This window comes from Eurosta solidaginis, chromosome 2 (genome assembly GCF_040869045.1).
Source record: "Eurosta solidaginis isolate ZX-2024a chromosome 2, ASM4086904v1, whole genome shotgun sequence".
Lineage (NCBI taxonomy): Eukaryota > Metazoa > Arthropoda > Insecta > Diptera > Tephritidae > Eurosta > Eurosta solidaginis.
This window is the reverse complement of record NC_090320.1, coordinates 294865581-294891264: the sequence shown is the minus strand read 5'-3', so window position 1 is coordinate 294891264 and position 25684 is coordinate 294865581. Positions and strand designations below refer to the sequence as shown.

General features: G+C 38.3%; 1 protein-coding gene across 4 annotated transcripts in view; it reads right to left on the bottom strand.

Moving 5' to 3' along the window:
* Window positions 1–7702: 7702 nt before the first annotated feature.
* bowl (brother of odd with entrails limited) overlaps window positions 7703–25684 on the bottom strand; it is a 56676-nt gene continuing 38694 nt past the window's right edge. For 3 of the 4 annotated variants that reach the window (XM_067768606.1, XM_067768605.1, XM_067768607.1), the window contains exons 2-3: window positions 16128–17033; window positions 7703–13832 (exon numbers count right to left, since the gene is read on the bottom strand). In XM_067768606.1, coding sequence (XP_067624707.1) covers window positions 12068–13832; window positions 16128–16963 — 2601 coding nt within the window. In that variant the 5' untranslated portion in view covers window positions 16964–17033 and the 3' untranslated portion in view covers window positions 7703–12067. Of the gene's footprint in view, window positions 13833–16127; window positions 17034–17228; window positions 17277–25684 lie in introns of those variants that run through there. The other variant, XM_067768608.1, reaches the window with a different exon arrangement.

The window sequence follows — 25684 nt, the reverse complement described above, 5'->3', positions numbered from 1 at the left end:
TGGTAGCGCATGAGGTCTTGGTTAAACCTTTCACCCTCTTCATCACTTTCAGCACCTAGGTTTGCGGGAAAATTATCCAAATGTGAAAGCAAAAAATGCATTTTGAGGGACATGTTGCATTTCATAGCACTGTAGTTTTTCAACAAGGCTTTGACCATCTCTCTATAGTTGGGATCTTTGTTGTTGCCAAGAAATCCACTAACGACTTGCTTAAAGCTGTCCCAAGCCGCTGATTCTACTGATGATAAATCATTAGCAAAATTTTCGTCTTTCAGCAACTTTCTAATTTGCGGACCAACAAATATACCTTCTTTTATGTTTGCTGGGTTGAGCACATATGGTCAAAAAATTAAAACACAGTTGTTGTTGTTTTCCCGACGCGTTTCGACGTTCTTTCTTCTCACGTCATCTTCTGGGGATTTTCTTTAATGCTAAATATGTAAAAATAATATACATATTAACATTTGATACTTTTTTCTAACAATAAACATGAAACTAACACTTCACACAAATTTTTTTCTTTTACTTACATTAATTATATTACAATTAAATTATAAATTGCACTTTATTTTTAAACAAACATAAAGAGTCGAAACGCGTCGGGAAAACAACAACAACTGTGTTTTAATTTTTTGACCATATGTGCTCAACCCAGCAAACATAAATATCAGAAATTGGTCCATATATAAATATACCTTCTTTTAATTTGGTTTGAGTTATTTTAGGGAAAAATTTTGTTAGATACTGGAAGGATGGCGCGTCCTTATTTAAAGCCTTTACAAAATTTTTCATTAGTCCTAATTTGATGTGAAGTGCTGGCAAAATAACTCGTTCGGGATTTACTAAAGGCGGGTTTGCGATATTGAAGGCACCTGGTTCGTACTCAGCTCTTGGTGGCCAGTTTTCCTGAATATAATCTGTTTCTCACACAGAGAAAACAGCAATATTTAGTGAAACCTCCTTGAAGTCCGAGAATTATAACTGCAACCTGGGATGTATTTCATACCTTATTTATATTAAATTATACCACCGAAACTGCTTACCTTTAAGTCCGCACAAATTTTCCAATTAAATTGTTTAAATTGAATGAGCTCAAGTAAATTGGATATGCTCAAATAAGTTTCTTTATTATTCTCAGAATGTGCCACTGGTATTGACGGTAACGAATTTCTTTTATGGAGTAATGCTGCTTTTAAACTATGCTTTGAACTGTCTATAAACAAGCGCCAATCATCCACTTTATTTTCTAATTTTATTGCTCCAAATAAACCTTCAACATCATTGCAATAGCAAATATTTTCACTTTTATTAAAAAAAATAAGAGAAAGTCTTGTGTCTATTTGGAAATTTGGAAGTACTTTTCGACGGGCTCAGGCTGCCCCATTGCTGCAAACGAGATGCTAGAACTTCGCTATCAAATTTCGATAATTTCAAATCTCTGACCAAGTCATTAAGTTCGGCTTGTGAGACTCTATGTGGGACCTCTCCTTCTTGTTCACTGTCTGAATTATCTGCTTCGGAGTCACTTTCCCTTGAGACTTCAAAACTTATAAGCGGCCTAGGTATGGGTAAGGTATGGTCATGTAGTTTTGGTTTTTTAGCTGATGCCACTTTTGGATAACTTATTAATTTCCTCTTTTTTCTCGTTTTACCTTTAAAGTCTATCACGCAAAAATAGCAACAAGCCATTTCGTAAACAATATAGTATGTACAAATTTGTACTACAATTTGCAAAACAAAATTTACAACAAACAGTAGTGACAAGTAAATACTTGATGTCTTTTTAAATTTATTAGACCCTAAAGTAGAGTGACCAAATAAAATTTCTCGCCAATTTTATCAAAGTAATAATAAAATTTTAGGATAGACGCTTGCAAGTTAACGGGACTATAGTCTCAACGGCACGTCCGATTGTTGTAGTGGTATGCTTAAAATTTTCGTAGTTAAATTACTTACAACATAGGAGGGCTAACTTTTTTTCGTCCATAGAATTTTTCTGATTTTAAAGTGGTTAAATCTGAAATTTTGTAAAAAATTTCTTTTTTTTCTCAAAATTTGTTCAACGTTTTTTGGCATAGTGGCCAAACTACTGAAGATACTGAAAGGAGGTGAAGGCAAGAAATGTTTATGGTAATTAAAATAATGTATAATTTAACAGTTTAAAACGAAAAAATGAAAAATACAAATTTTTGCCGTACCTATATGAAGTAGTGTTCTGCAAAAATGGAAATTTCATATTTTCGCCGATATCTCGGAAACTAGATCTGCCACAGGAAACTGGAAGTCATATTCGGAAACAGGAGAAAATTTCACTTTAGGAAAGGCCTATTTTATTCCTGGAGACTAAATTTGATCAAAATTTGTTGAGTAGTGTTATTTGTGACTTAAAGAGCGAGGAAGGCACAGTCTCTAGTCACACAGTTGAAAAATTCAGTCTCCTCGATATCACATCTCCCAAGGGGCTGAGGCTGATTTATTTTGGCTCGAAATATTGTCAGCAGCACCAAGTTTCAGCATAAAAAACACCCCAAGCTTACCTTTACTCCTTATAGCAGAACACGACACAAAATTGATTACGACATGATCGAACAGTGCCCTGGTTGTGGGTACTCAACGACATACGAATATATACCCTGGCCATCACCTTGTGTTAACAAATATAGTACTTGCTTTCATGAAGCGAAAAGAGGGCACGCAGTGATCCAAGAAACGTTTACCATCGGGAAACTGCCCTAGATAGTACGATGAGGAATGGACCGTCGAGAAATAAAGACACGGAAACACGCTGCGCATGGGGCCACAATCAGGAGAGTATGGAAGTTTTATCGTGACAGGAAGAGGTAAGCTATACCCCCATTTATAAGAAATAAACGTGAGACCCAAGAGAGTGAGGGTGAGTACCTGCAGATGCTGGGTGAGAAGAGTAATTACCAAAAATTCTAGAAGGAAATGCAGTAGATGACGATGATGATGTTAATATTGGGCAAATTTAATAACACTTACGGCCACAGGGAGAGAGTACTAGGAGCCGGACGTGCCGGGGGGAGCCATAAGAAGAGAGACAAATATAAGCATAACTTGAGGAAAGCGAGAGTGCTATGAAAAAGGAATAGGAAAGTGTAGGGTGAGGAAGAAAGCCGAGGGCAGAGAGGATAGAAGAGTGAGCGTTTCAATAGCAACACAGGCACAATTTAATTCCGCCAGGACGACGTTAGTCAGCACTGCTGGTCAGAAAATATTTGATGGTTTGACTCGCAAGCCGAATAATTTATGAGTCCGTGGTCATCTAAAGATGCGTAAGATACTAAGTATTATCAACTTGAATATAGGCAGACATTTTTTTCGGTGAGATTCAAGGTGTTGTTAACCGCAATTCAAAAGAAACATTGTAAGTCTGAAATCGTAGGATTTGCACATGATCTTAGAAAATTTGCAGCTCCAAGCTTATTTAACACCTTTCCTTCATGGATCACATTTAACTCTGTATCCTTTCACATTTTCCCCAAGTGGATTGGGACCTCGATGATAAATTCATCGAATGCTGGACCCTCCTTTTTAAGGCTTGTTTGCATTTCAGGACGTTTCTGGATCAATAATGATACTTATTGCTGGACCGACACGGTAAAATAGTCGGGTCATTGGTAGTTTGAAACCATCGGTATAAACGTATATAATGTGTTCTGCCATTTCCGCACTCTTGCGGCAACCCTGCAACCTTGCGGCTCCAAGATCTCTTTCGAAGCTCTAGGTGAGTCCCAATATGAATTTGTCATACACTTATTAAGCAGGCGAGGAAATGGCAACTGTTTTTCCATTAACCGTTGTATTTCATTTACAAGTTCAACTCCGATAAATGGACCAAAAATTATTAACGTATTGGTGATTATTCGCTCTATAAAATACTCGAGCACCGGGGCGTATGAGTAACATAGTTGAGAATGCAATATATGTGACCCGGCCTATGTAAAGGTGGCTTATGACTCAAAAAATAAATTGCGAGAAACAGCTGTTAAAGATAAACAATGCAGTTTCTTAGTAGCTTTCTTTTTTTTTTTGAGTCATAAGCCACCTTTTCATAGGCCGGGTCACATATGATATCTGCATTGGGTTTATAGTGTTGCATCCCAACATTATCGAACGGGTTGTCACAGGGGAAAAGGCGATTTAGTCACCACTGCTTCGCATGCGCATTTCTCTGCGCTCTCTTTCAGCATGCATCAATTGCGTCATAACTGTAAGGCCATCTTGCTCACAGCAGTCCAATAATATAATTGTCTGCACATTCGGTGAACTTAAGTCCTAATGGAAGGTTACTCTCCAAAAACTCTGTATATAGAGAGTCTTTCGTCATGAAAACGAGGGCAATGAAACATTACATGTTGTGCGTTTTCCAATTGGGTGCGTAGTGTAGACAGAAAGCATCTTCTACTATTCTACGCTTATGTAGATATTCCTTGAAACCGCTGTGCCCGCTCAATATCTGTGTGAGGTGGTAGGTTTAGTTCGCCGTATTTTCGCTCTTCCCATTTCACTATATTCTGAACTAGCATGAAGGTACAGCGCTCTCTTCTTTATTCTTGCCACCTAAGTATTGTTCGTGACATTGCGCTTTTTATACTCAGCGTGCTTTGCACACAGAGTATATTAACTTTGATTGGATAACAGTTGGTTGTACAGGTATAAAGGAATCGAGATAGATATAGACTTCCATATATCAAAATCATCAGTATCGAAAAAAAATTTTATTGAGCCATGTCCGTCCGTCTCTCTATCCGTTAACACGATAACTTGAGTAAATATTGAGATATCTTCACCAAATTTGGTACACGCGCTTATCTGGACCCAGAATAGATTGGTAATGAAAAGGAGCGAAATCGGATGGTAACCACGCCCACTTTTTATATATATAACATTTTGGAAAACACAAAAATCTGATTATTTAGTAAATAATACACCTAGAATGTTGAAATTTGACACGTGGACTGATATTGTGACTCTTGATAAAAATTTGGAAACATTTTTTAAAACGGGCGTCGCACCGCCCACTTGTGATAAAATCAATTTTAAAAATAGAGAGGTTGCCTTTACTATAAGGAATGCTTTGAAGAAAAATTAACGAAATCGGTTAAGGACCACGCCCACATGTACATATATAAAAGATTTTTAAAAGGGTGGACGAATAAAATAAGCTAAATCTTTGCAAAAAAGAGCTTTATATCTATCAATGGTATTTAAGTGGATTTATAACAGTAAATAGGAAAAACTTAAAATTTTAAGAAATGGGCGTGGGACCACTCCTTTTATGACCAAGCAATTTTCTATGTTTCGGGAGCCAGAACTGACCTTAATAAAATTGGGTACATAAATTTTCCCTATAGCCAGAAATATTTCTAGAAAAGATGGACGAGATCGGTTAAAGACCACGCCCACTTTTATATAAAAGATTTTTAAAAGGGTCTTTGACGAAAATAATAAACTATATCTTAGCGAAAAAGAGCTTTGTATCAATAGAATTTTACTTTCTAAATTGAATTATAACATTGAATTGGAAAGCACTAAAATTTTTGAAAATGGGTGTGGCACCGCCCCTTTTATGACTAAGCAATTTTCTATTATTCGAGAGGCATAAAACGAAGAAAAATTAAGATATCGTAATGAAATTGTGTACACATACATACATATCTTATAACTTTAAACGAGCAATTCTTGTTTGTAGGTATAGCCGAACGATCTCGGGAACGGCTCAAACGATTTAAATGAAATTTGGCACAGAGATAATGTATCACCTTCTAAGACTTTCTACCTAGGTGTTGCCACTCAGAATGTTTCACAAGGTTGCCACCTACTCGAAATTAAAAAAAAATTGCATGCGATATGCGGATATGGGTATCAAATGAAAGGTATTTCACTCCGCATTACAATAGGAACGTTTTTGAGTAGGGCTGCCACCTTTTCGAAATTAAAAAAAAAATTGCATGCGATATGCCGACATGGGTATCAAACGAAAGGTATTTCACTCCGCATTACAATAGGGACATTTTTGAGTAGGGTTGCCACCTATTCGAAAAAAAAAAAAAATTGCATGCGATATGCCGACATGGGTATCAAACGAAAGGTATTTCACTCCGCATTACAATAGGGACATTTTTGATTAGGGTTGCCACCTATTCGAAATAAAAAAAAAATTGCATGAGATATGCGGATATGGGTATCAAACGAAAGGTATTTCACTCCGCATTACAATAGGGAATTTTTGAGTAGGGTTACCATTTAGGGTTGGGGTAGTTAGACGAAATAGCACTCTACTCACGCATATTCTATTAAAGCTTTAAAGGAAAACATTAATGTTAAAAATATTCGTCAAAAATCTTACACATGATTCGACTTAATTTTAAATAATTTTCTTTTAAATGAATAATTGCAATTTCTCACAGATTACTATTAGAAAGATTTCTCAGCATAACGAAACGTTGCCGAGCAATGCTCGGTCGCCCGGGTACTTTTCCTTATAGCAGAAAATATTTCTAGTAAAAATGGACGGGATCGGTTAAAGACCACGGCAACTTAGAAATAAGACAAGTTTAAAAGGGTTAAAAGGGTTGTAGACTAGAATAATAAGCTATAATTTAGCGAAAATTGTTTTGAATCAATGATATTTCACTTATCAAGTTTTATTGTAAGAGTAAGTGGGGAGAAATTTTCTTAAACGGGCAGTGCCACGTATTATGCAGAAAAGTAATTTATCTGAAATTAAATGTACAATTGAAACTCACGCTGAGTATATAATGTTCCGTTACACCCGAACTTAGACACATTTACTTGTTTTCTTTCAGTTGGTCGGCAGATTCCAGTGCCATAGAGAGCGGCCATTTCACTTCAGAGTAGATCTTTTGGGATATTCCTGGATGATCGCGTCATCGGATACCTTCCGATAATCAGATGCTATTCGTATATCTGCTTGTATACCTTTTTTGTTTGCTATTTTAGGTCCGTGCCATACTGGTGCAGCATAGAATATTATCGAGCTGGTTACATTGCATAATAGCTGACGGGTAGTTTCACCTGGACCGCCAATTTTGGGCCTTATTCGCGTTAGGGCTACACTAACTCTATAAACATTCTCTCTGAAGTGCTCCTTAAAATTTAGTTTTGAGTCAATGTTTACTACTAAATATTTCAGGAGAGGCTTTAAACTTATTTGATAATTTCCTACCCTTAGAACTAACTCATCCACAGTGCGCTTTGAGCTCACCAAAATCACTTTTGTTTTATTACTAGCTCCTATGTTCGTCAGCTATTGCTTTATTCTTCCCACGGCGTCATTACGTAATACTTTGAGCAGATCAAGTTTCTTGGCCACTGCTACTACGACAATAACATCCGCATAGCCGGCAATTTGCGTGCCTCCGGGAAGGTCGATTTCTAGCACACCGTCATACCACGCATCCTGTAGTGTTGGCCCTATAACAGATCTCTGTGTGACATCGCCGGTGATGTTGTGCTTTCTACAAAAGCTATCTACAATCTTATGAAAGTACCATAGCTGTTCTTCTTTTCTGAAGAAGGCTTTAAATATGAAGTTCTCCAGTTGTGCTCATTGACTTGCAATTTAGTTTACCGGTTATTGCTCTTTCAACTTTAAGGAATAAAAAATTGTGTTTTTCATATTGTAATATATTTTATTTTGTATTTTTTTTTTTTTTTGAAATAAACATACATAAATTTAGCGAAATGCTTATAAGTTACTTTAAAGGAAGACACACGGAATGCTTAGCTTAATTATAAATATATTATTTATAAATGCATTTATATAGAAACTTAAGTTTAACACTGTAGTAAGCTTACAATGAGACGGCATCTTTTTTTAAAATCTTAGTACTAACTCCCTTTTTGCATGTATGCATAAACTTAACATTATACTAAAATAAACTTACAAATATTTTTTTGCTGGTGTTTTTCAAATACATATTTTCCTCCTTAATTTAATTTATTTACTAACAATTTTTAACTGGCTTGGTGTTCTATTTAGGCATTATCCAATTAAATTACATACATATGTAGACAAATATTATATCTTATTATTTTATTACATATCACTACCGTACTATATGATTTCATCTAAGGCAATGAGCGCATTCACATCAAGAGCTTATAGTATTGATGTTAGTATTTTTATATATTTTTAGATTCAAATTTTTATATTTGAAATTTTGTTGTTAAAGGGACTGGGTTAACTGAACGATTTCATTTATTTTTTTTTTTTCATATTCTCTTCAAGGTAAGGATACTCTCAGTCCATTCTTGATACGACTTAAAACTACTTAAAGCAATAAAAGGGCAATATAAGAGGGAGAGTTTAAAAACAACGGAACGACTCACAGTCATGAAGATTTCTCACAAGGCAATCTTCAATTTCATAGTTGAAGCGGAGCGGTCTAGAGAGATGTTGATTTGTTGCTGTATCTACACTCTTTCATATACACATCTTCTTTCATTCATACATGCCGACTTTACCAACTGACACAATTTTATTATGGACTATTTTTAAAACGCTTATATTAGCTTCACTTGTATATAGCTTGTTTGTAATTCTCAAGGCTAGGCGCGCAAAGAGAGTTAAGGCCCCATTACTGATACTTAGCATAGACTTGACTTGGCGTAAACTTGGCAACTTAGCCACGATTATACTCCACTTAGCGCATACAATCTGGCATCATAATCAATAAATGTCAATTTGTATGACAAAATGTCAAAATGAAATGGAAACAAACAAATGGCATCTCAAAATATAAACGTCACTTCGTCACTTAGAACTTACATAGAAAATCAATATTCAACAGACTTCTAAGTCAAGTTATGTGTTGCTAAGTTTTGAGTAATCAGTAACATGCAATGTTCATTTAACAGAACTGTAAGTGACAGTTCTCAAGCCAAGTCAAGTCTATGCTAAGTATCAGTAATGGAGCCTTAGACCCAGCTAGCGGCAATTATTGAAGACTCGCGGCAGTGGTTTAAGGTTGCGGCACAAGGAAAATTTTCTATAGATGCGTTTAACACAAGCTTTTGCATTCCAGCAACATCGCCACAATCAACCAAGATGTAGCGTTTATAAATATGAAGGAACTTCAGACTTGGCAATTGAAGTTTATTTCGCCTTGCCCATTCACATACAAAATTTCGCTAAGGACTGTTAAAAGCATTCTCCCTATGCAACATAAATCATTGCTAACATATTTTGTGTCGTATTCATTTGTTATGTTGCAGTTTTTAATTGCGAAAAATGTTAGAAAAGTTACAAATGAGTGGAAAAAATAATTTTACTTGCAAAGTGTGCAGCAAATGTCAAATTCTTCATCTTATGCTTTGCTTGCTACAAAAGTTGCATGTTGGCTACTTTTTCATGTCAGATGGCGCCAGTGCCGCTTAATCTACCGTTCTTCAAAAAAAAAAAATACTTGCAATCTACTCATAATGCATAAGATTGAGTTAAAGCAACTATATGAAAAGTTACTTATGTGACGGGGCTTTTAATAATTCGCTACAAAACGAGTTGTGCTTAATAGCGGAGACACGAGCCTTGCTGCTATGACGTGTTTTTCAGTTTTTTAAAACTATATTTATTCTTTAGAAAAATAACTTTCTTACTTAGTAAAGTGTAGTGATATGTGATATTCTATTCATGGATTTAGCAGGATACCGAGCACGGCAACGTCAGCCCGGAATTTAAGAGCGTCGTTCAGTTGGAGTTACTAAAACTGCTTACTAAACAGCTAATTTTTTGTATGATCTACGTCAGTTCAAGGGCTGTGTGACAGGTCCTCGAAATGTTTCGACGAGGAAAGTTAATGGTGTCTTTATGTGGTATCACAACAGACCTACTAACACTGGCCTATGTTTGCAAGCGTAAGGAATGTGTAAGTGTAAGCGTAATAATTGGAGGTGTTAAGCTGTGTGGGGAAGTATAGCATGTAACTAAGTGTAGGGTAAGTATAGGCGTAATCAGTAGTTGAGAGGAAAGGATAGGTCAGAAAAAGAGAAAAATAGGTGAGTGAAATAGAAAGATGAGAAACCAAAAGCAGGTGGGCGTGTTATCGATTTCTTAACGAAGTATTAAATGTATGTCATCGATAACAACCGCTATCAACATGTTAACGAATTGCCATCGACGGTTTTAAGATGTGTTATACATTTCTTTGTTACGCGTTATCGTTTTATTTTCTATTTATTATCGGTTTTTCATCGACGAATTATTGATTTCCCTGCAAAAATTGTTGGATTACGTTTTCCATTTTCTTCATGTTGGAGTACTCTAACAATACTCCATTGCAATGCGTTTGCCGACCACCATCAGCCGATCATTGCTGGTTTTTTAACAACCGTGATCACGACACGATGACGATCGAACAGAGTTGCCAAAAGTAAAATATTGCATACAAATAACTGATAATAAAATTTTACTATGGGTACTCTGAAAAATGCAACCCCGAACAAGTTTTATGTATACATTCTATAGTATGGAGAAATATTAATTTCTTTTTTCACGCAAATGCTAAATAACATAAGAATATTCATAGTATAAAATATAAAAATTGTATTGCCCCTCTACATTTACTTTAATTTTAAATTAAATTCACTCCCATAATTCTTTCCGACACAATTCCTCTTTAGTACTTTGGCATATGATCCTCTGTGGGTGCTCCATGGAGTACTACAGTGAAAGTACTCTGGAAAGTAATCTCACGTATGTACTCTATGGAATACTCACAAACAAATCGATAGTGGGATCACCTACTCTTCTCCTAGGACATCGCAATGTTAATTGGAGCACATTTTTTGTATGAATACAGATTAGTTTTGGAACACTCCTATACTCCTAAAAGAGTATTCCTTACATTATTTATAGAGTACTCGCGGTTTTTGAAGGGTTTTTAACGAAGTGTTATAAACATTTTACCGATAACAAAAGATACAGATCAGTTATTAGTTTGTTATCGAAATGTTATCCATTTATTATCGCAAAGTTTTAAAATATTTTTCGAAAAGTTTTAGATGTGTTATGAAATAGTTATTGATTTGTTGTAGAAAAGTATCGAATTGTTATCAGAGTGTTACTAATTTATAATCGGAGTGTTACTGACTTGTTGTCATACAGTTATCGAAAAAGCTTCGATTTATCATCGAAAATTTTGCGATTATTTATGGAAAATTGTGTGAGGAAGAGTAAAAGGAGTAGTAGGTAAGGAAAAGTAAGTAAGTAAGTATTGGTTGTGTATTGGTTATCGATCAACTATTATAAAAATATCAATTTAATGCTGAAAAATTATCGATTTGTTATCGGAATTTTGCCTATTTGTTATCGGCGTCACATCGATTTGTTATGACGTCGATACTGATAAAATTTCAATATATAATTAATAACACATCTGTAGGTAACTCTTCGTTAAGTAATCGATACGAAACCATTGGTAAGTCTCATTACTCGCCGATAGCAAAGGAATAACTCGACGATAAGAGACAGAAATAATATTTCGTAAATATTTATCATTTTCTTTAGAATTTATTTTTCTAGATATGAACGTACAACAAAAAAAAAAAAAATATTATAACAAAAATTGTCCGTTTTTCCCCAGCTAAGTAATGAAATCGAAAATTATATTTAACTTTATAAGAACACTAAGTGTCCGGCGAGTACTTACAAAATAACTAAAATCTAAATATCTGTCGCCTTGCACTTATATGTCTAACATTAAAATTCAATTAAAAATAAACTTGTAAAAAACTAACTGGTTGCAATGATTTATAGCCTTGGCGCCCCAAAAACTAGCCTAAATAAAACTAGTTCAAATACTTGGTTAAACTATATATAGATCTTAATTTTTATACATTTATGTATGTGTGTAATAGATCGGCTTTGAAGTATTAAAAATTAGCATGATTAAAGTATTAGTTAAATGAGAAGGCACTTGAGGATTATAACTGTATTAAAATTAAAGAACTATTCATTCAGAAATAGTGCCGAACTAACATTCAGAAAGTCACCTTTCGCTTGCCTAGCGCGATCTTTGACTCAGCGTCGCATTATATCTTCTATGCTAAAGCCAGTGCGCTTTGTTGGTGGTGGCTGCTGCGACGGTGGCTGTTGCCGTTGTTGCTGTAACGTAATATTAGTAGGCGCTGTTGGTTGTATAACAGAACATCCTGCTGCATGTGCACTGGCTAAAGACTCCTGAGTATTCACTGTGGGTGTTAACACGAAATGGCGCTCACTGCTTCCGCTCGACATTTGTGGCACTGCAACAACTAATGCACCGTCTGCTCTCTCGCGCATATGCGCTGACGCATCTACCAAGGGAAGTCCACAGTCTTTTGCACCACTCGATTTCTCACTCTGCAGCGGCGGCTGATTGGCCAAATATGCTTTGCTTGTTAGTAATGAGTGAGAGGATTGAGTGTGTGGTGCGGTCACTTTCATAGCGCCATGTGAACGCGTCATATTAAGCGCCATTAGACCACTACTTGTTGCGACGCTGTATGCACGCTGTGCCTCTGCCATTTGTTCAAGCCCTAAAATACGCTTGCGTATAGGAATTGAGCCAAGAAAACTAGGCATTGATTCTAGCGGGGAGTGCAATGGTTGTTGTAAATTTTTTACCGGCTCAATAAGCGGTGGTTGTGGCAGTGGCGGCGGTTGTCCAACTGCTGTTTGACCGCCTGATGTGAGTGGCGATGAGAGTGCGACTGTTGCTGCCGATGGTGGTGGTGGTGGTGGTGGCAATGATTGTGGTACGCCAGGTAGTGAAGACGCGCCTGCAGCAGTTGCTACCATTACTCCCGGTGGCATTATATTTGCTACTTTCATATCAGCGCCAGCTAAGAGCAGCGCTTTAGGATGGAGATCTCTACGTACATGCAACATTGGTATATAAGGTTCGGGACCGTTAGATGTTGATGGTGAATGTATAGATTCACCAACACCGGGTAGCGCGCGCATTGGATTGTAGCGCGTACTTGGCGATGATGACATAAAAGCGCAATTGGGTTGGAGCACGCACATAATATGTGGGGAGTCAGCGGCATATGTGGGATCATGTGAATCGCGCATTTCATGTATTGGACGCATTGTATATGTTTCGCCACCCTCGTGATGACAATGTGTTACACCTTGACCGGTGGTTCGTGGTTCTAGCAAACCATCGTTTGCATTCTTGTGTCGTCTATCCTCTTCGTCTTCTTCTCTTTCTTCATTTTCTAGTGCTTCATCCAATTCGGCCTCGTCTAATTCATCTTCTTCATCAAATTCTTCTTCTGATTCATCTGAGATTTCATCTGCATCATAACCAGCCTTTCTTTTGAGACGCATGCGTGCTGCAGCGCGCACATCGTCATTCGTATTTTCCGCATGTGTAGTCCCATCTATTTCTTGTGTAGGTGTAACGTTGTGTAAACGATGTATAGGCGATTGCCGCGGTGAGTCTACTTCTAGTAATGTATCTTCTTCATCACCACTCAATTGACGACCTTCATCTTCCTCTCCTACATCCACATATTCGGAGGGCAAATCGCCGACTGCGTGTGTGAGCGCATGACGCCGCAGGTCGCAGTTTCGGCGAAACACTTTGCCACACGAGGAACATTCGTACGGCTTGTGATCGGTGTGCGTGAGCAGATGAGTTTTCAAATTGGAACGCTGATTGAAGCTGCGACTGCAGACAGGACACTTGTGTGGTGACTCTTCCATATGGAGGATCTTGTGAACGGCGAGTGTGCGTGATTGGCAGAAGCCTTTGCCGCATTCGGTGCATTTGAATGGTTTCTCCTTGGAGTGAATGTATCTGTGTGCGAAAGAAAAAGAAAATGTATCAGAAGGCATCAAATTGATTGTGAATAAACAATAAATTGATGAACAAAATAATATTTGTATTGTTTCTATTATTTATATTTAGTTCCATGATTAAAGCTACCTTGTCAGAGCTAAAATTATTTTTGTGTTAATAAGCATGAAAGCAAACTTTATCAAAGTGAGGCTGAAGCCTTAGCGAGTTCTGAGCGTGGATAGATGTAACAACTGCACCATACTAAGATAGTCTGTTTTATTGACCGGTTGAGTGGATGTTTTGTGGTATTTGGACCCTAGCTAAGTCTGCCTAGGTTAGAAACTAAAGTTTTCAGATTGATCTGAGTTGAAGTCATTGGCGCCTCCCTTTGTGAGTCGCTGTTTTCTTCAGATATAAAAGGAGCTTTAGATGTCATTACGGCCTTGTATGTTCCTTAATCGAATTACTCGCCTAAGAAGAGTGTACGAAAAGTAGTTTCCTATTGGGATGTCCCGGTGTTCGATATCTTTTCTGTATTTGTACAGGTGGTGGTGGGCTAGTGGAATGACGTATAGCAACAGTGAGATGACAAACGGAGTAATAGTAGCGGAGCCGCAACGATCGCACATTATGTCAGCTCTGTTCCTGTTACGGACCGGCTCACGATGGGAGCCAGAGATCAGGCGAGATACATTTGCCAAAAGGCATCCGCCTCGTAGTCCTTGCCTGAGTGGGGGGGTGCCCATTTATCGAACAAGGCTCTACTTGTATTTGTGATACGACTAAGAAGCTCAATGCGTATTTGACATCTACATTATCCGTGCTGATGTATTAAACATAGTATAATTTTAGGCGCGGCAGAGGTTACAGCTCTAATCTAACTGTTATAACGCTTCGTTACACCATAATGGACGGAAGACGATATGACCGGTTAACTGGTAAGGTGATGCACGACTTTTGATATTGCTGATGGAGCGGATACATTTGCTTCCTTTGACTTTTGGTTCAGCTTTAATTTAGCGAGCTTTACAAGGCTTATTGTTGCTCTCCAAGGCCCGCGCTACAGTTACACAATTTTCCCAATGATAGCGGCGCTAGGTGCTGCTTTCAAACGGTACCAAATCTATATTTATTGTATTCATCTCAACAACAACAACTTGACTGAAAAAAAAATCGTATTTAATAGGGCGGTTTTTTACATATTCCATTGCTTTATTTTTCTCGAATTGTTGGAAAAGTTTTAAATGGCGAAAATTTAGTTTATTTGTATAAGTAGCCCAAGTGATCCAAGCTCTTTGATAACTGCTAGGTGCATTCCAGCAGGCATTAGTATATTTATCCTTCCCATAATAGTATTCATGCTCAAACGTCAGAAGCTATCGCATACGTCTGAGCCCGATGATTCTGCAGTGCAAAGTCGCTGTGGATTCAAATGAGGTAGACATTTTAATTGCTTCCACGAATGCTAAGCCTTCGTGGCGTGTAGAGTAAGAAAATAATTCTTAAAAAATGATTAATCATATCTGGGCAACTAAAGTACGGCAGTGCGAGTACTACTAGATTATAAACTGCTAAAATAGAATCAACGCAGTTCAGCCGCGGCTGCCGCGACCATGACTTAAGTCAATATTATCGACTCACGGCCGTGAAGGGCCACATAAACAACCAACTTAAAAATGGCAGGAATGGCTGTGTGATGGCTTGCCAAATAGTTCACAAGAAGCAAGTAGCAGGCGACAGTCTAATGACAGCAAAAACAAAAATCAACAGCAAGAAAAAGTGCATTCTTGGCAAGAAGAACAGGTTCTGGGAGGGAGAAGAATACAACAGCGTCAGAACCGAGAGCGCGCTGATTGCTGATTATGGTGGGGCTGCGCGAGATAAATGCTTTGGTCGTCTAGTGATTTTTCAAATATTTTTTTTATTTTGATTTTTATTTTAAATTGCGCCGCATAGCATCGTCATGGTCGCGCTGATGTGCTCTGTCCGCGGTTTTTGCGGTTTTTGCGGCTGCGTAGGGTTTTTGTGGTGGAAATTTTGTGCTGGCGCGCTGTTTTTTTTTTTTTTTAGCTTTTTTTAATGTTGCTATATTTTTTATGTCTCTGTGCTTTTATGTATGAAAGTAACTTAATTGCGTCGTTTGTAAGACAATCACGTACCGCGCGCGGTTTTGTGCGGTTGACAGTTTATGATGGATGCACAATATACAATAACAAAAGCAAAACCAAAAAAATGTACGGAACGAAAAAATGTTCAAATTAATGGGAGCACATAAAATATATAACAAAAAAACAAGTAACGCCACAAACTCACCTGTGATCGCGCAAATGATCTTGTCGACGAAACGCCTTGCCGCATATATCGCATGAATACGGTCGCTCATCGGTGTGTGTGCGTTCGTGTATGAGCAAATTGTAGGACTTGGTGAATTGACGATTACAAAATTTGCATATAAACTGTTTTTTCGGACGCGATGCGCGTCCGGGTGCGCGCAACAAACGACGATCCAACCCAGCATGCATTGATGGCGGCAGCCCTGCAGGAAAGAGTGCCGCTGTTGCCGCGGCCGAGGGGAATGCGAATGTGCCTGCTCCCGTGGGTGATGGACCTGGACCGCCTAAGTATGGTGGTGGTGGTGGTGGATACATAACAGCAGTGGGCACACCTGGTGGTGGTCCCTGTCCAGGTGGTCGTTGCATCAACATTGCCGCAGCAGCCGCTTCACGCAACGCTAACTCCTTACGTTTGTCTGCCATCATTGAAATGATTTCAAAACTTGAATTGCTACCATGACGTTTACTTGCCTCCTTTGCTACCTCCGCATCCAACATGCTACCATAAATGGCAGCAGCGCCTGGCGCGCGTAATGCGTTTCGTGATGGCAACACTGGTACGAACGCTGAATGCGCATTAGTTGCGCCACTCGTGGCGCCCATTAAACCTGCAGCCACCAAATGATGCTGATAGGCTAGCTGTGTTTCGTATGCAGCGGCAGCAGCTGCTGCACGTCCACTAGATGAGCTGCGTTGATCAGTCGCGTTATTTGGACCAGGCGCTTGCAGAAATTGTTCTAAACGCGTTGGGCGCACCATTGACATGGGTCCAACGCTGCCACCGCGCTCCTCCAGCAATGTGCTCTCGGTAGGCATTTTAAACTGAGCGTGTGTGTGTGTGTGTGCGGTTCACTGTCGCATTGGTGCTGACATGGTTAAATGCTTACTGTAATGATAAGAAAAAAGGGGAAACAAAAATTAATAAAAACAGTAATAAACAGTTTGCATGTAATTCCAGCAACAATAAGGTAGCTGTTCAATAAAATTTGGTAAGCGGCGCCTTTATGTTTTGCCTGCTGCGCGCAACTCTTAATTTTTAATTAAATATTTATATTTTACTCTTCAATTCGAAGCGCGTCACCTGGCGCTCTTATCTGCTGCAGCGCGCAATGGCGTGTTACTTGAAGCTCTAATATTTTTTTATCTAAATGACTGCACAATAAAATGTCGATTATTAACTTTTTCAACGCCGTAAAAAAACGCATAAAAATATTTCACTGCACAACTGCGATAAGCTTCAGTTTATGGTATTGATAAAGCGCGTAACAATGAAAAGTGGCGTGCGGTGGTCATATGAAAACGGGTGCATTTGTAGATAATGCGAATGTGTCAATCAGAGATGGGCCTCCATAGATCGCGCGTCTAACTAAATTGCAGCGCATCGTACTGCATCTACGCGCACTGACTTTCGCGAGTTTTTTGCTCATGAAAGCAAACCTTTTGGCACAGCTCATGGAAATTTTTTCATTATTGCTGACATTGCAATACATTTTTTGTTTACAAGAGTTTTTTTCTTATCTTTTTGTTAATATTTAGCTTAGTTTGTAATATTTTTTTCATACCAGCTGCAAAACTTAATTATAAACAAAAACTGTATAAGAAGAAACTATAAAGCGCGTGCATAAAAAAGTTTTGCTTCTTTTCGATTTCTACTCTCATCCATGCATTATCAACCACCACACACTTATCAATCATATTTGTATCTCGTCGTCGGCTTAATAATAAACTTCAGCTTTAGTGAATTTTATGAAAAACAGATTGCTGCAATAAACAGCAGCACAGCGTACTCAATAATCACCGCAAAGTGTATTCTGGTCACGGCGCTTCATAAAAAGCGTGTGTAATAACGCAATTTTTCATGTGTCGTATGCGTAGAAAACAAGTGATCTATTTACATAAGGCTGCGTTTATATTGAAGCTTCGATGGTAGCTGTAAGTGCATCGCGAAAAACTTTAAATGAACGCAATGATGTTAGCCTGAATGACATGAGAATCACCTATGCCAACATAGTGGACCTAACCTGCGTACACTCTTATAAAAAACTTTGCGCTCCCATTTTATGTTAGCGCATTTTTGTGCGGTGACTGGCATCAGCGCAAAAACGCGACGCAATTAATTGTTAACCAGTCCTATGCCATAACAAACCTAATTCGCCTTGCAATTTTCTTAATCGTTGATGCTACATTGCCATTTAGTGTCCACTATCTGTCCCTTTAGCCTCAATGCATTTACCCTTATCATGTTTCTGCCTACGGCTTAGTACAAATACACTGACGAAACCTCAAAGTTTTCTCGTTGCAAACAACCCAGTTGGAAAGTTATGAATTTAAAAGTTTGCTGCCACTCGAAAAATATTTACTGGGTTTTGGCGTGGTTCAGTTAGGAGGGTTCATGGGCACTTCCCACCCTTCTATGTGGACAAATTTTTGTACTTTGTGAATACCCTCATTTATTGCTGGGTGCTGGCATATTCGTCCAACCAAACTATCCTAGTTTTCAACAAACCACTTGCTTCCTCTGATGAATTTAAGTAAGAGTGATAGATGCACTTCCCCAACAGTCGTGAAAATTGAAATAGAAAGTGCTGAATCGATTTCTCTTCCTACTCCACCTGACGGCTTCTGCAGGTGGTGCTTTTAGTATGCGCTTCCGTCGGAGCAGGTACGCAATAGCGCAATGACCTCTGACGACAACGGTTAGTAAGTTCACGCACTGCTGATATGTTTAGCTTGAGAAGGAAGCTTGTTTCTTCCCAATCCAAACGTGGTTATAAGGGCCTTAAGACCTAGCAATAGTCGCGGTTGGCCTACACCAATTCCGTTACGCTAATCTTATATTCCCCGATTTTCCTTGCGACATAACCCAGTGGTAGTCGTCCGAAGCTGTTAGCCTCGTGTGTATTCATCTCGGAGTCATTTCTTATCATCTTATCTGCAAACTCGCTACAATGCGACCCAACAAATGGAGATACTGAGTGCCCAACGAACAAGTGTCGATTCATCCGCACGATATACAACCTTATCACCTTTGATTCTAATGTCCTAAAAGCGGCCAACCAACCGATCGACAAATATCGTAATTTGACATCTGAAACCGTACTATCTTGGAGTAGCCCGATCGCTCTCTCTTTGGTATGAACCTCCTGCATTGATCAGACAACTGTTACGGCTGATTGACTTGCAGATGCTTTGAATGTAGACCAGCTGCAAACCTTCTTTCCATTTCCGAACCATCTGTGTAGATTGTAGTGCTCCTACCGCTGTCTAGGCCTTTATCACATTCCTCCTTCAAAGGATATATTATGTAAAAACCACCGTGATATGGTCGATGTCGGTCTTTGGACCAGCTATAATCCCATTTAGTCCTTCCCTTTTCAGATGTTGGCTTCACTTAGTTTCAAAACCCGTTTCGTGGCCAAAACTCGCACGAACACCTGTAGAGGTATCAAATGATAGTATTTTTTCCACTATTTACATGATCACGGAAGGGAAGACACCAGAAAGGATTACCACACTGCCAGCGTACTCTACAGAGGTCAGATCACCCTACATAAGTATCTGCGTTGTAACTCTGGCTTTTCCTAGCCCGTGGTCAAAAATTAGGGCCGACATCCACTTTTTTAATAGATTGCTCACAGTTGGTTTAGTCTGTCGTTCCAGCCACATCAACTAATTCAGGCGAGTTAAGTTGTTTAAGCAGCCACTGGTACACCTGTTCCAGAGGAAACTGAAAGCAAAGGGTACTTATTTCAAACCGGGTACTTGAACATGATTAAATCTTTTCACACACCCAACAGCATCCTAATTATTTTCAGAAAGAAAGAAGGTTATACGCCACAGACATTTGTTAACATCAACATAAACGCTGAAAAGCAAACCTTTTAGTTTGAGTTTCTAACAATGAGATCACTACAAGCTTACCCAACCTTCTTTGAAATTTCTAGTCGTTATTGTGGGCCTACACACTCACCCAGATCCGAACTAAGTCTCCTAAAGCCAAAAAATAATATGTCTCCTCTCAAAATTGGCAGCGGCTAAAGAGTGCTTCCTCGAAACCACATTCTGGCTTGGTTGAACTTGCTAAAGCTTAACATTCCCTTGATATATGTTAGACCACCCTGTTCGCTAAATTAAAATAAATCTTATATGTAACTTTAAATGAGCAATTCTTGTTTGCTTGTATAGCCGAACGATCTCGGGAACGGCTCAACCGATTTAAATGAAATTTGGCACAGAGATAACGTATCACCTTCTAAGACTTTCTATCTAGGTTTTGGCACTCACAATGTTTCAAAAGGTTGCCCCCTATCCGAAATTAAAAAAAAATTGCATGACATATGCCGATATGGGTATCAAACGAGGGGTATTTCACTCCGCATTACAATAGGGACATTTTTGAGTAGGGTTGCCATTTAGGGTTGCCACCTATTCGAAATAAAAAAAAAATTGATGAGATATGCCCATATGGGTATCAAACGAAAAGTATTTCACTCGCATTACAATAGGGACATTTTTGGGTAGGGTTGCCTTTTAGAGTTGCCACCTATTCGAAATTAAAAAAAAAATCATGAGATATGCGGATATGGGTATTAAACGAAAGGTATTTCACTCCGAATTACAATAGGGTCATTTTTGAGTAGGGTTGCCATTTAGGGTTGCCACCTATTCGAAATTAAAAAAAATTGCATGAGATATGCCGATATGGGTATCAAACGAAAGGCATTTCACTCCGCATGACAATAGGGACATTTTTGAGTAGGGTTACCAAAAAGTAGAGTTTGATTAATGATGACATGTAGAACAAAGTAAGTTATGCGGCATACTCGAAGATTGCCGAGCAAAGCTCGGTCGCCCAGGTACAATTTTCTAAAACCCCCACATACTCCAAGAAAAGGGCCATATAGACCCATGAACCTGGCCCTGAATCAGTATTTTTACACAAATATTTTATTGAGCATTAAACCAGCGTTCGTCGACCGGCGACCGTCCGCGAGTTAACATACCTCTCTGTTGAGAATTTAACAAATAAGTATTCCTAAATTGAAACTTGTGCCAAAGACGAATGTTGTCTGCTGGCTTATGGCTATCAGCTAAGCCACTACCAAAGCTATTGGAATTTTTTTGGCGTTGTTATGTAATAGGCAGACATATCAACATGAAAACATATAACATATATACCCAGCGATTGAATGGCCAGGGCAAAGACAGGGAAATTGATTAAACTAACAGCAACGAGCGTATCAGCCAAACTCATTCATCTAAGCAGAGAGGACCTACGAACTCACACTGAGTACTATCAGGGACACTGCAGTCTACGATATAGATAATTGGATAGATAATACAGGCCGATACAATTTAGCCAACATTCAGACCCAGAAACCAGACTATATGCTTCGGAAGGTTATTGATGCGCTGAATCCAAATGTGGGCTCCGAATTGCTCCATCAGATCTGGTTTTCGAGATATTCTAACCTAAATGTGCAAAAAACACCCTTTTCCCCATATTTGAGGTTATGTAGCCTTGCAGATGTTTTCTTTCACAAAAATTAAAGCACGGCAAGTCTTTAAAGCACAAGTCTTTTTTTTTTTCAAATGGCGTTGAGTTTGCTCAATATAATTTTTTTTTCGCTGAGATATCGCATTTTGAAATTTTCATGTTTCCAAATTTCCCAAGGTTAGGTGGGTTTTCCTGCTTGTGGCGTTGTAGGGGTGGTTTCAAGTGGTTAGGGGATACCGGAGTTGATGTGTTAACAGTTAAGTTGGTTAGCCCACTTGTGGTGTGAGATATCTAGATAAATAATACTTATTTTATGAAAAATATGCGAGTATACGCTGTCCCCAGGGTTAAGTGGGTTAGCCTGCTTGCGGTATGATAGGGGTGCTTTCTAGGGTTTAGGGCTGGGTGTGACTTGGTACCCGAGGGATAGATAGTGTAGGGGTGTGGTGAGTTAGCACACTTATGGTGTGAGACAAAATTTCAAGAAAAATAAGACTCAAGTCAAGAAATTTAGTAAAATTTAGAAACATGAAAATTTCAAAAGGCGATATCTCAGCGAAAAAAAAATGATATTTGAGGTCCGACGTCTCCGCTAATCGATCACAAAATCGGCATGTGTTATTATGCCCAGCTTCTACATGTGGCTGTTCAGTCTACAGTGTCCTGTAAGAATAGCTGCTAGGATTCTTAGGTTAGCTTTCGAGAGGCCTATTAATGCCCTCTATCGAGTTGTGCTGTAACCCTGTAATAACAGTAACTTAGATTGCCTCAGGCCTGGCATATTGCGCCAGTGTTTTTCACTCTTTTACCTCTCTTTTACTAATAGATTTTTTTTTTTTTTTTGTCGGGTTCATAGATGTTATGTAATGGTAAAAAGGTCATAAATTGAACCATTTTACGAATACACCGAACCCTTTTAATATAATTTCTCGCAAATAAAATTTTTCACGAATTTGAATATTGATAGCGCAGCAGAACGTGGTGGTATTCGCACGCTGCGCTCTTGTTTTTGGAGCTCTTTTTAATTTTATTGTGTTTTTTAAATATATTTCAGTTTTTATTGGCATTTTTTTTAAATTTTTTTTTTGGTTTTTTTACTTGTTTTTTTTTTCACACCTTTGTCGATCATTTCTATATATATTTTTGTTATTTTTTATTTTTTTCATTTTTTTTTGTATTTTACGTTGACTTGTTTTATGTTAATACAGCTTTCATTAACGCAAAAGCAGTTTCGACTTCCCATTTGTAGAGAATTTACACATATGACAGTTTGCCAGACGCCATATTGTAGTTCCCTACAATATGGTTCATCATCATTATCTTCGTTTTCATATGAATATATTGTTGTTTTGTACATAAAAATGTGCTAGAATGGGAACCTAACAAAAATTTTTTGCTGTTGACCATTGCCATGACGATTTGACAGACCCCACATTGTACTTGCCCACTTGTAGTATGGGTTCATCACCATTTACAGGCGACTTGATTTGCATACTGTTGTTTTGCACATACACTTTGGTAGCCCCAAAGTGGCATTTTAATAGAAATGTGTCTCCAATACACTTTTCTTGCTATTCATCACTGCATTATACATGTTGTGTTGGAATCCCTCCGCTTCCAGCAACAACATTTTCTTACCAATGACAAGAGGATCCTCTTTGTGCCTGAAACTGTTCTCTCTACCTAGAGCACAGATCTTGATGATCTCTAGCTTTTCAAAACTGTAGGCCCGTCCTTGATGGAAGCTGCGACCTATTCGGCTTGCAATTTCTTGCAATTACTTGCGACCTCTTAATAGTTCTTGCGACTTCATTACGATTTCTTTACGATTTCCTTACGATTTTTGTTACGTTTATTGCAACTTTTTGCGTTTCTTGCGTTTTCTAGAATTCTCTAGCGTTTCCTAGCATCTTCATGCATTTCATAGCAATTTCTTGCGTTTTCAACGTTACCTACGATTCCCTTACCTTCTTATGTTTTCATCTTGAATGGCGGCTCAAAACTTCAACCTCAAACATACCAACGAACGTGCCGTTGTACTCATGCAATTTCAGAACTTTTCACTGCTACGTTTACATAGAACATTTTTTCTCCTCTGCCGAACTTTAGAGTTCACCTGATCTTGTAACTATAGCGCTTCGTTTTGATATTGACCCATGCAACCTCGTTTTATGCCCAACTCCTCCTATCCCTTTTTTGTCTAAATTAGGTTCTAGAGTGCTCTTACTCGTCTCCCAAAAACGATTTTTATGACATTACTACATAATACATATGCTTCCTGTAATTCATCTTTATCTGAACTAGGTCCATAGAGTGCCTTGAATCCCTTGCCTAAATAGACGACCGTTAGATACTTGAGGACTGCGTTAAACTTTTCCCCATCTTTGTCGTATCTCAACTGCTTGCTTAAGGCCACTAGAGCTAGTTTACTCATATCACTACATTCTACACCTCTTATTGGGCCATGATGCTTTCATTCATCATTTCGCACTTAAAAGTCTTGCTCCACAGATACTACAGGAAACTAAAAAAAACGTATTCGTTATGAATGTAAATTAAAGAAGTTTTTCCGACCCAGTGAAACAGAAAACTACCTGAGATGCATAGACAACGTTTCTTGCTATAACTCTTCTACCTCTCATTGCTCGGGTTCAACTAGCACAGGTATATGAATGACAGCATAGTTCTTTCCATATCACACTTACTTGAACATGGGGCAGCCGCAATGTCACACAATGCACTGCGACACACAAGCACTACAAGCAAAATGTGACACAGTTAAGACCTTTCAGCCGCTATATACACCTATTGCTATGACAAGCGGATGAACGCTACAATGTTAACAGTATTCCTATTGCCATTAAGCCGTCCATACACCCGTTCTTCAACCTGTTGAAAACATCAACAGGTTGACTTGTAAATTTTAGTCGCCTCTTACGACAGGCATACCTGCCGTGGGCATATTCTATGCCCCCTAACCCACAGGGGGTAGTCTACGATATCACCTATGTAAGTTAAATTAACGCGATACACAAATCCGTACCTTTTGTGAGCTGGAGGATGAAGCGCCGGTTCACATTCTGTGCGAATGCAGCGCTCTGACAAGGCAAAGGCTCTCCCAACTAAGTGGCGTGACTTTTAATCCCCTAGTGATATGGAGTAAAAAATCTGCAAGAAGTGATTAAATACATTTAAAGACTCCTAAATAAAGCTCGATCTTAATAAAGCTTGCAGTACAGAGAAGCCTAATGGTTAATATTAATACCCAGTAGACAAACAATGGAGATCTACTACCTTACTAGTTCGATTTTACTGAAAACTATCTAGTTGTAATGTAAGCTTTTCTTACAAACTCGGTATTTTACTGCTGCGTATATGTATATGTCATGTATAGAAGGTCACACATATGAGTATATTTGTATGTAATCACGCGATTAAGTCGACAGCACACAGCATAGAGGACAGCAGCAGCATGACAAAAAATACCTTCAAGCTCAAAATTAATAAAATAAAAAAAATCAACAATGAAATTAAACCCCTTCGAGGCGCAACCAAAATACCATTGATGACAAAGCTGCTTTGCTGGCTTAAGTAAACAGAAACAGGCACTCGTATATATAAATCTTTCTACGCATGCGCGCATATCAAATACAAAACAGGTATGTATTTCAGTAGGTTTATATGTAAGGACTGATGTTTGTGCAAAGTAAGAGGGCGCAGCAAATATACTCGCTGATTTGGCTAAGAAAATAAACGTTTGTAGAATTTTGTGGTCGATTGCAGATAAAATAAACTTTTTTTTTTTGTTAAAAATTAAACAAACAAAAAATGCAAAGAGAAATCATTAAATAAATAAGTACAGTTGGGATGTGATGTGATGCTTATCAGATGGAAGCTTAAATGTGACAACGTCGACAAAATGCCACTTCCAAAACCCACTTATGTAGATACATGTGCCATGTATATATGCACCTAATTAAGGTATGTGCCTTGATGGGTACCAACTTGCACATACCCACCAAAAAATGGCCCTATATTTA